The 11,911-nt window shown below is 41.4% G+C and overlaps 1 protein-coding gene across 1 annotated transcript; it reads left to right on the top strand.

Annotated features, from left to right (window-relative positions):
- Positions 1 to 9: 9 nt before the first annotated feature.
- Positions 10 to 9,980, top strand: OR5A1 (olfactory receptor family 5 subfamily A member 1). The gene is given in 4 exon segments (XM_070046209.1): positions 10 to 76; positions 7,380 to 7,801; positions 7,803 to 7,983; positions 9,607 to 9,980. Coding segments are annotated over 4 exon segments (1,044 nt in total).
- Positions 9,981 to 11,911: the final 1,931 nt, after the last annotated feature.

Here is an 11,911-nt window from a genome sequence, read left to right as displayed (position 1 = left end):
TGTAATGACATGTTTGAAAAAGAACAAGACCCTGAGATTCGGACCAGGGACTTATTAGTAGGCTCAAATGAAGCTGGTAATCTTGAACTCCCGAATTACCCTGAGCTTCTCTAGCCATGAGGCAATCCCTCTTAACCTCTCTGAAGAGACCAGCCATTCCTTGCTCAGTGGCATTTCTTAACCTCATGTGAAGCAATTGCCTTGCAAGAGGATGCCTATTTATGTCCAGACCCACCAAACCAGGCTTTATTGCTACCAGCCTGTTATTAGATTCAAAATCAGCATGCTCCAGGAGAACAAGTGCAAACTCTAACCTTTTAGAAGAGAGGTTATTCCTCCCAAGCTTGAGAGATATTGTCGATTTATTGGGGGAAAATCCTGGGGGAATACAGGAATACCTCGGAGATATTGTGGGTTTGATTCCAGACCACTGCAATAAAGTGGAAATCACAGTAAAGGGAGTCTCAAGAATTTTTTGGTTTCCCAGTGTACATAAAATTTATGTTTACACTATTCTGTAGTGTATAAGTGTTCAATAGCATTATGTCTAAAAAAGCTATGTACATGCCTTAATTTAAAAATATTTTAAAAGATATAAAAATATTTTTAATTTTAAAAATTAAAAAATGTATTAAAATTATTTTTTTATTTAAATTTAAGTTAATTTAATTAAAATTTTAATTAAAATTTTTAATTAAATTAACAATTTTTTAATTGATTTATTTGTAGTGAGGTGGATGGACCTAGAGTCTGTCATATAAAGTAAGTCAGAAAGAGAAAAACAAATACTGTATGCTAACACATATATATGGAATCTAAAAAGAAATGGTTCTGAGGAACCTAGGGGCAGAACATGAATGAAGACACAGACGTAGAGAATGGACTTGAGGACGTGGTGGCGGGGGAGGGGGGAAGTGTAAACTAGGACGAAGTGAGAGAGTAGCATTGACATATATACACTACCAAATATTAAATAGACAGCTAGTAGGAAGCAGCTGCATAGCACAGGGAGATCAGCTCTGTACTTTGTGACCACCTAGAGGTGTGGGATAGGGACAATAGGAGGGAGACACAAGAGGGAGGAGATATGGAGATATATGTATACATATAGCTGATTCACTCTGTTATACAGCAGAAACTAACAACACTGTAAAGCAATTATACTAGAATAAAGATGTTAAAAATTTTTTTAAATAAAAATTAAAAATATTTTAAAAAATTTTTTTAATTAATTAATTTTAAAAAATAAAAATATTTTATTACTAAAAAATGACAACCATCATCTGGGTCTTCAGTGAGTCATGGTAGTAACATCAAAGACCACTGATCACGGGACTTCCCTGGTTTGCGCAGTGGTTAAGAATCTGCCTGCCAATGCAAGGGACATGGGTTTGAGCCCTGGCCTGGGAAGATCCCACATGCCACAGAGCAACTAAGCCCATGTGCCACAACTACTGAGCCTGTGCTCTAGGGCCCTCGAGCCACAACTACTGAACCCCTGTGCCACAACTACTGAAACCCACGTGCTTGGAGCCCATGCTCTGCAACAAAGAGTAGACCCCGCTCACCGCAACTAGAGAAAGCCCATGCGCAGCAACGAAGACCCAATGCAGCCAAAAATAAATAATAAATAAATAAATTTATTTAAAAAAAAGACCACTGATCACAATCATCACAACAAATATAATAAAGAAAACAACAACATGTACCATATATTCATATGCAGGATTTGGTGTCACATAGTCATGGGTTCAAATATTGAACCAATCCCTAAGCAACTATAAGATTTTGAGCAACTTATTTAGCTTCTCCAAATTTCGGTTTCCTCCTCTTCAAGGGGGATTTTGGAGTATTTAGTAAGTTAACACACATAAAGCACCCAGCACAGTTAGCGCATAGCTTAGCACACGGTAGGAGCTTGATAAGATTGAGTTCCCATTCATCTAACATATTTCAGGCCAAAGAGGTTCTATGAAGGAGTGGAAGAAAGTAAATGTGAATACATGTGTATATACACATTGCATACTTATATGCAACGTGTGTACACAATACAATTATTTCTGGGGGTATATATTATATAGATATAAACAAGAAGTAACTTTCTAAAAAAAAAAATATATATATATATACAATCATGTTTTCTTCTACAGAGTAAGTGTTTATCTTATCCTTTGTGTTCTGCTGCTATCCTGAGTTTGATCACCAAGTACCAGAAGAGATCTTGATTAGCCTTGGGGGATCGGAGGACCTGGCCACTGGGATAGAGCTTAATAAGCATTGTCTTCAGAGCATTTATGTGAATATGTGTTCTCCATTCCACCCCAGAGACCACTTAGCTACAAATCTGTGAAGTTTGGGTGATACATTCCTTTCTCTTTAAAAAAAAAAGACCCTCCAGGGCAAATGTAATAAAACATCTCCAAGGAGAGAGAAAAAGCCCTTTTTCTCAAATTCACCCCCAACCCCAGGTTTTAAAACTTCCAAAATGACCTCAAATGCAGACACTAGTTGATACCAGAAGAGATTCTTAAAGATTACATCCTCTCCTTCTTCTCCCGATACATCTTTTCCCTCTACTTTTCTCCCCACAAACACACATTCTAGGCAACAAGTGGATATTTTTATCTTTGGTGAACAAACCAACCTCAAACTTGCTCTTCAAACTTGTTAGCACTTTGGGTACTGGAAGCAGGTACTGAAGCATGATTAGCTCCTTCCAAAGCAGAACGCAAGACAAGTATAAGCTAAATGACAGACACAACAAGAGGGAGGGGTAAGTGCAGTCATTCATCTTTTACTTTTCATATTCATGTCCATATTAATCTTACCTTAGAGAGCACCCTAGATCTACGAGCCTATGTAGATGACGAAAGAGTTATTTGGCTTTCAGTTTTTTCCCCTTGTACCTCTCAATTCTACCTGTTTTGCCCAAATTCAGCCCCAATCTTGATTCTCCTTAGTGCTCCTTTGATGGGCATCTGGAACCATATTAAGTCCTTGCAACTAGGAATAGAATTAAGCAGACATAAAATTTCTGAAGGAACTTCTATGCCCTTGAACACGGCCCCAATTATTAACAAGTTGTCTGAAAGGGCTGTAATTGGGGCAGACTTTGCATAGCAGATTTTCCAAACAATGCAGAGACCTCTGAAAACTTTCTTCTCTCTTCTGACTGATGACTTGAATTTTGCCATCTGAATCTTAATGTCTTGGCACTTTTGAGTTCTCACCTTACATGGAGAGGGACTCATTCAGTCCCGTCAATCATTTGTACATCCAGATGATAGACAGACCTAGAAGGGCAAGCCTTGAGGGCACTGGGCTCTTGCCAGTGAGGGGAGGAGGGCTCATGAACTCAGGAAGGATGGCAAGATCACAGAAAACTAGTTTGGCTGAGGTTTTCCTTGTCATTATTGCATTTTTTTTCTTGCATTCCCAACTGCATCTGTTAAACTCAGATTAGGCATAGTTAGTGATAAAATTTAACACTTTCTTGAAGATCTTTCATAAAAGATGAGTTGAGTTATAAATCAGTGCTACCAGATCCCATCAGTCTCTGCCTGTCTTCCACGTGCTAGATTGTTCATTTTACTGCACTGTTATCTCTTCACCATGGCTTTGAAGGCTAGTGTTATTCACAGAGATGCAGCCCCAGCAGGTATAAATCCAACAAAGTCACTGAGCCTCTCAAGCTCTCTTCAGCTCTGTAAAATAGGCTTGGTGTTGATTATATCTACACCACAGGATCATAGGGAGTCCAGATTCAGACCAAACTGAACCTCCCAGAGTTTGCTGCAAGAATGAAGGAGATTTCCTTTCTCAAGGGAAGAAGCACCTGTTTGTGAGCAGAGTTCAGCGATGTAAAGTGCTTCATAAACGCTTAAGATAACTTCCATTTAATGGTCTAGAATAACATTCAGGGCACGCATATGTGAGAATAAAACCCTGGATAAGCTTCTCCTCTTGTTTCAATATGCCCAGCTTCACTTTCTGTTTCTGGGGATGGAAAATTTCATTCTTAAATATGAAAGTTTTCCCTCCTAATGGTAACATTCAAAACAGACTTTCAGTTGACACATCAAGTTCCAGATCGTCAAATTCTGCAACCTCACCCCTGTACACCTCTTACAATCCTATATGGTCCATCAGTGAACTCCTTTTTTCTGTAAGAAAAGCATACTTTAACCTATCACATGAGGAGGAATTGTTTCCAATAAAGGCTCAGTTTCATAAATAATTATTTGAGGTTATTAAAATATTCAGTGCTGGGCTTCCCTGGTGGCGCAGTGGTTGAGAGTCCGCCTGCCGATGCAGGGGACACGGGTTCGTGCCCCGGTCCGGGAAGATCCCGCGTGCCACGGAGCGGCTGGGCCCGTGAGCCATGGCCACTGAGCTTGTGCGTCCGGAGCCTGTGCTCCACAACGGGAGAGGCCACAATGGTGAGAGCCCCGCGTACTGAAAAAAAAAAAAGAAAAAGAATTCAGTGCTGATAGCAATCACAGTGCCAATTTATTAAGCAAACATTCTATCTCAGGACCCATGAACCTTTCACACATTGTCTCATGCGATCCTCAAACAACTCTGTTAACTGATCCTAAAACAACTCCGTAGTCACTGTTATCCCTGTTTTGCTAATAGAGAAAGTGAGACTCAGAACAGAGAAATGAGTTTTTCAATATCCCACCACTGGCAAGTGGCAGAGTCAGGATTAGAACCCGGCTTGTCCTGAAGCCTACCCAGAATCATAACCACTACCTTATCCCTTTTCTGCTAACCTGAATAGCTGCCCCAAACAACCTGAACCACACCACGAACCTCAGGTCCCTAACTTGCTAAATGGTGGCCCCTACTCAGAATTGGGTGAGGGCTCCAGCACAGCTGTTTCTGTTTAGCTCTCAGTTTCTCCATGTGACTCTCCACCTGTGGCAGACCATGCTAAACTTTGCTGTGGGTCCCTTGCTTTTCTTCAAGAGGAAAGAATCCTCTCTTGATTCTCAGAACTCTACATACCTCTCACAAACAGATGCATAACCTCTGAACATAGGATAAATCTTAAAACCACATTGGTAAGATTAGCATTGTGAGAGATCTCCTAAACTGCACAAATGATGGCATGGTGATGGCTAAAATGAGGTTCACACTGTCTCACTATCCAAATTTGAGCATTTTAGCACTGAAAAATCTGTAGTAGGAACTATTGAGAGGGAAGAAGGTGGACCCCAATTCTAAGGGCATCTGTCTGTGCAAGTACCAAGAAGAAAGTGAAGAAGGTCAATGAGACCTTGACTGGCAATGGGTAGATATGGAATGATTTATGAAAAACTGGGGATATTAAAATGAGGTCACACTCCTAAAGAGAGCCAGAAAAATTCAGAGCAAATAGAGAAAGTGTTACTTCCCAAATTGTGAAGTTACTAACTTAGAATGTTTTCTATAATATATGTAAGTTATAGAGGGTCTGTGTACTATGATACAAACACCCACACATATATACATATCCTTGCACATGAGAAGAACAGGCCAAAATATTAAAAGCTTTTATTTCAGGGGCTAGAAGGCCATAATTTCCAGTTTGGAGGGTTTTTGTGTGTCGATGAGGAATTGCACATGATTTTTAGGTTTAGTATTTCACGGTTGTTTGCTGATCAAATTATTTTACAGTTCTCACATATTGCTTTAAAATTCATAAAATAACATTTTGTTTTTGAAAAGTAAATGAAATTTGTGGGATTTACTATATTTTTAAGAGTTAGGTAGAATAGGCTGAAAATATGGCTTAAAAGACAGTTAAGGTAATTTGGTTGATTTCCAAATTGTTTAGGTGAAGACGTGAAGAAGGATCAAGATATATTCCAAACGTTTAAGGGTCATTCACCATGAGCCGCCAAGTCCTCTGACCACACTTTTCCTAGAGTCTCCTGCAGGGACAGGACCTCAGCTTCAGAGACCAATGGCAGAGTTCTCTTCTGATTGATGTGGACTGAGATGTAGTGTGGATGTGTGAGGTGGTGATGGGAATTCTTACAGATGTGGATTGAATGGAATCAAGTCCCCGATCTCGAAAGATGCTTCATACATTGAAAATTCTAAGAATTTGGTCGAGGATAGTTTGCAATTTAGGTTTTAAACAATAGCAACAACAAACACTTGTAGAATGCTTACTATGGGCCAGGAATGTCCTAAAGGAGAGTAGAAAGATGACAGATAGATGATAGATATATAGATATGATAGTTTCTAATAACAAGGTAAGTGCTATTATGATCTCTAATTTTACAGAGTGTCATAGATAGTTCAAGTGACCTGTCCAAGATCACACATCTATTAAGTAGTAAAGCTGGAAACTGAATCCAGGCAGTCCAAATCCAGAGCCCACATTTTTTTTTTTTTTTTTTTTTTTGGCCGCATTGGGTCTTCGTTGCTGTGCGCAGGCTTTCTCTAGTTGCGGCGAGCAGGGACCACTCATTGCTACGCTGCGCAGGCCTCTCATTGCAATGGCCTCTCCCATTACAGAGCGCGGGCTCCAGGCGCACGGGCCTCAGCAGTTGTGGCTCGTGGGGTCTAGAGCGCAGGCTCAGTAGCTGTGGTGCATGGGCCCAGTTGCTCCACGGCATGTGGGATCTTCCCAGACCAGGGCTCGAGCCAATGTCCCCTGCATTGGCAGGCGGACTCTTAACCACTGTGCCACCAGGGAAGCCCTAGAGTCCTCATTCTTAACGAACAGCTTAGAGAGCTCAGAGTGAACACAAATTTGAGACTGGAACCACGTTAGTATATTCAGATCTAATATTTGACAATTAAGAGCATTTCTATGCACATCTGGCCTAATCCTTTGGATTAAAAACATTCAAAATGTCTGATTGACTGTTTCACAAGTGAAGAGCTGAATACTGTCCATCTGTTGGTTTCTCCATTCCAATACTGAAACTGGAATAATGTCAGATAAATAGTTACTTCAGGGCATGGCGTGATTCCCCTGGGAAACACAAAACTGTTTTCACTGTGGACTTACTATTGTCTGTCACTTTATACACTTTGCTTTATTTTATTCTTAAAACAAATATGTGAAGTAGATAAAGTCACCCTTTTTAAAGATAAGGATATTGAAGCCTAGAGATGTTAACTTCTCATCCAAAGTGACATAGCTACTAAAAGGTAGAGGCAGGAGTTAATCACAGGAGTCTGAATCCAAAGTTTAAGTTCATATAAACCATATTATATTATGTTAAAAAGCAAATATTTAAGATATTTGCCTTCTGAGAGAAAGAGAGAGAGAGAATCTTTGCATAGGTTGTACCTCCTGTAATACTCTGCCCTTCCTCTCGTGCATTTAATGATTTGCAGACATCGCCTGCCCTGTGGAGTATCATTATTATCCCAGGTCTGCGTCTCGTCCTTGTGGTCCGTGGGAAACATGTCCACAAGGCCTGGAACGGCTCGTCAGTGACCATGTTCATCCTCCTGGGATTTGCAGACCATCCAGAACTCCAGGCCCCCCTCTTTGTGACCTTCCTGGGCATCTATATTGTGACCCTCGCCTGGAAACTGGCCCTCATCTTTCTGATCAGAGGTGACACCCACCTACACACACCAATGTACTTCTTCCTCAGCAACCTGTCCTTCGTTGACATTTGCTACTCTTCCGCATTGGCTCCCAAAATGCTCACTGACGTCTTCCAGGAGCAGAAGACCACATCATTCTTGGGCTGTGCTGCTCAGTTCTTTTTCTTTGTCAGCATATGTCTAACTGAGTGCTTCCTCCTGATTTCTATGGCGTACAACCGATACGCCACCATTTCCAGCCCCCCTGCTGTACACTGCTGTCATGTCCCAGGGCCTCTGTACACGCATGGTGGTTGGGGCCTATGTCAGTGGCTTCCTGAGCTCCCTGGTCCAAGCCAGCTTCATGTTTCAGCTCCACTTCTGCGGACCCAACATCGTCAAGCATTTCTTCTGTGACCTCCCACCAGTCCTGGCACTTTTTTTTTTTTTTTTTTTTTCTCATGTGAGTGAAGCCATCTTTATTTATTTTTTTTCTAACATCTTTATTGGAGTACAGTTGCTTTACAATGGTGTGTTAGTTTCTGCTTTATAACAAAGTGAATCAGTTATACATATACATATGTCCCCATATCTCTTCCCTCTTGTGTCTCCCTCCCTCCCACCCTCCCTATCCCACCCCTCCAGGCGGTCACAAAGCACCGAGCTGATCTCCCTGTGCTATGCGGCTGCTTCCCACTAGCCATCTACCTTACATTTGGTAGTGTATATACGTCCATGCCCCTCTCTCACTTCGTCCCAGCTTACCTTTCCCCCTCCCCGTATCCTCAAGTCCATTCTCTAGTAGGTCTGCATCTTTATTCCTGTCTTGCCCCTAGGTTCTTCTGACCATTTTTTTTCTTTCTTTTTGTTTTTTAGATTCTATATATATGTGTTAGCATAAGGTATTTGTTTTTCTCTTTCTGACTTACTTCACTCTGTATGACAGACTCTAGGTACATCCACCTCACTACAAATAACTCAGTTTCATTCCTTTCTATGGCTGAGTAATATTCCATTGTATATATGTGCCACATCTTCTTTATCCATTCATCTGCTGATGGGCACTTAGGTTGCTTCCATGTCCTGGCTATTGTAAATAGTGCTGCAATGAACATTTTGGGACATGACTCTTTTTGAATTATGATTTTCTCAGGGTATATGCCCAGTAGTGGGATTGCTGGGTCATATGGTAGTTCTATTTTTAGTTTTTTAAGGAACTCCATACTGTTCTCCATAGTGGCTGTATCAATTTACATTCCCACCAACAGTGCAAGAGGGTTCCCTTTGCTCCACACCCTCTCCAGCATTTATTGTTTGTAGATTTTTTGATAATGACCATTCTGACTGGTATGAGATGATATCTCATTGTAGTTTTGATGTGCATTTCTCTAATGATTAGTGATGTTGAGCATCCTTTCATGTGTTTGTTGGCAGTCTGTATATCTTCTTTGGAGAAATGTCTATTTAAGTTTTCTGCCCATTTTTGGATTGGGTTGTTTTTTTGTTTTTGATATTGAGCTGCATGAGTTGCTTGTATGTTTTGGAGATTAATCCTTTGTCAGTTGCTTCATTTGCAAATATTTTCTCCCATTCTGATGGTTGTCTTTTCGTCTTCTTTATGGTTTCCTTTCTGTGCAAAAGCTTTTAAGTTTCATTAGGTCCTATTTGTTTTTTTTTTTGGTTTTATTTCCATTTCTCTAGAAGGTAGGTCAAAAAGGATCTTGCTGTGATGTATGTCATAGAGTGTTCTGCCTATGTTTTCCTCTAAGAGTTTTATAGTGTCTGGCCTTACATTTGGGTCCCTAATCCCTTTTGAGTTTATTTTTGTGTATGATGGTAGGGAGTGTTGTAATTTCATTCTTTTACAGGTAGCTGTCCAGTTTTCCCAGCACCACTTATTGAAGAGACTGTCTTTTCTCCACTGTATATTCTTTTTTTTTTTCCTCTGTATATTCTTGCCTCCTTTATCAAAGGTAAGGCAGCCATATGTGCGTGGGTTTACCTCTGGGCTTTCGATCCTATTCCATTGATCTGTATTTTCTGGTTTTGAGTCCTGGCACTTTCTCGCTCTAACACTTTCTTCCGTCAAGCGGGCAAGTTCCTCGCGGTGGTCACTGCTGGGGACACACCATTCCTCATCCTCGTCAGCTCCTTCAGTTACGTAGTGGCTGCTTTCTTGAAGATCTGCTCCGCGGAAGGTCGAAGGAAAGCCTTCAACACATGCGCCTCGCACCTGACGGCCGTGACTCTGTTGTTTGGGATGGCCCTCTTCACGTACCTGCGACCCAGCTCCAGCTGCTTACTCGGCAGAGACGAGGTGGTATCTGTGTTCTGTTTGCTGGTGATCACCATGCTAAAGCTTCTCATTTACGGTTTGAGGAGCAAAGAGATCAAAGATGCCCTGTGGAAGGTGTTGGAGAAGAAGAAAGTGTTTTCCTAGTTCATGATCGAAAACATATTTCTCCAAACTGCTAGAGACTTAAATGGTCCATGACACCTACCTCCACCTCTGGCTTTAGGTAAATGATGTTTTGTGTGCATTTTGCAAATGGAGACTCCTGCCAGACTCTCTCACCGTTCCTCGTGGTCATCTGTCTCCTGACCCCAACATGGATAGTCAAAAGGAGAAAGAGATTACTTCAGTAAAACAAACAAACAAACAAATTCCCCAAGATAACCTATTCTCACAATTGGTATTACAAGCGCCTTTTATTGGGTACTTACTATGTGCTACGATGCACATGGCACTATCCCTAGGTTACAAATGAGGAAGCGAAGTCCCAGCAAACAAAAAACAAAAAACCGACATGCCCAGGGTCATACAGGAAGTAAGGTGCAGAACTCCCATTCGGACCCAGGTCTTCCTGACTCCAGAGCCCATGCTCTACCCAAATGTTGCCTTCCACGTTCAGCAACAAACAGCCCTGAATTTTTACAAGAGTATAGCTCTTATCATTAGAATATGGAAGAATCCAAAAAGATACACTATGTGTAGTTGAGATAAACTGCAAAACAAGATGCCTACTCCATTAAACACTCTCTCTGAGCTATCCCTCTTGGATTCCCATTGTGGCTACTGGAAAATTATTTAAGCAAATACTGAAGGACATTACCCATTGCTGCCATTTCTATGTCACCTACGGAGGGACCTGGAAAATTTGAGTCCAGTGGTATCACATCAATGCTCTTCTCTTCCCAGTCTCAATCACCTGAACTGCCTACTTTTCTATCTCCTTGATTTCAACCCTATCATTCCTTTACCACCTTCATTTCACAGCTCCATCCCCCTTTTCACAGCTCCATCCCCTTTTTGATCACCACGCTCTGAGTTCCTCTTTTCTATTTGAGCCTATTGCTCCTATAAATTGTTTCTGTCCCCAAATGGATTATCCCTTGAATCCCCACATTCAGTATTATTTGCCTTTATCTCTGGGAGGTATATCCCAGGCTATCATTACTCCTTCATAGAAGACACTTACAGTGGAGTTGTCAGGGACAAATATTTCTGCGGACAAACCCCTCTCTCACTGCTTTGTGGCTCTGTCCTCTCCCCTCTGTGGTATGTTGGATATGGATTTGACTTTACGTCACTGTTCATATAAGTGGATTAACTATTTCCTTCGTATCTGGAGGAGCATAAATGACTCATGGCAGAGGAAAGACCTCTGTTCAGGTCTCCTGGGTTTTTCAATCTCCTAAGTCCATTCCCATTCAAGGTCAAGCAAATTTAAAATGACTCATACGGATAATACCCAAAGATATTACCCAGTAGGTAATTTCTCCTGAAATTCCTTTATCAGTTACCCTTTTGAACGTTAGGAAGGACCTATACGGCACAGTATTGGGAATTCTGGGAATCATCTCGATTGATGGATGCTATGCCCGGGACCCTTCTAGTCTTCTGTTTCCTCAGCTGGCTGAGTGTGATGTGAGGAAGTCTTTGGGATTAGTTCAAATGTAATATGGAGGCTTCCCTCGTGGGGCAGTGGTTGAGAGTCCGCCTGCCAATGCAGGGGACAAGGATTCGTGCCCCGGTCCAGGAAGATCCCACATGCTGTGGAGCGGCTGGGCCCGTGAGCCATGGCCGCTGAGCCTGCGCTTCCGGAGCCTGTGCTCCGCAACGGGAGAGGCCACAACAGTGAGAGGCCCGCACGCCGTTAAAAAAAAAACAAAAAAAAACAAATGTAATATGGAATGGAGGGACCAGACTGGCCAAGCGGAGCAGAGTTAGAGACATAGGGATAGATCAGTCCTTTGAAGTTTTGAATTGACCTGCTAGAATTCTGTTATATATCAATCCAAATGAATACTTTTGATTAAGTATAATTAGTCTTTCTCCCTAAAGAAAGTGATTCAATTTATGAAAATTTT

The sequence above is a fragment of the Globicephala melas genome, chromosome 8 (genome assembly GCF_963455315.2).
Source record: "Globicephala melas chromosome 8, mGloMel1.2, whole genome shotgun sequence".
In the NCBI taxonomy this organism is placed as follows: domain Eukaryota; kingdom Metazoa; phylum Chordata; class Mammalia; order Artiodactyla; family Delphinidae; genus Globicephala; species Globicephala melas.
Note: the sequence above shows the minus strand (reverse complement) of the source record. Positions and strands in the feature narration are given on the sequence as shown.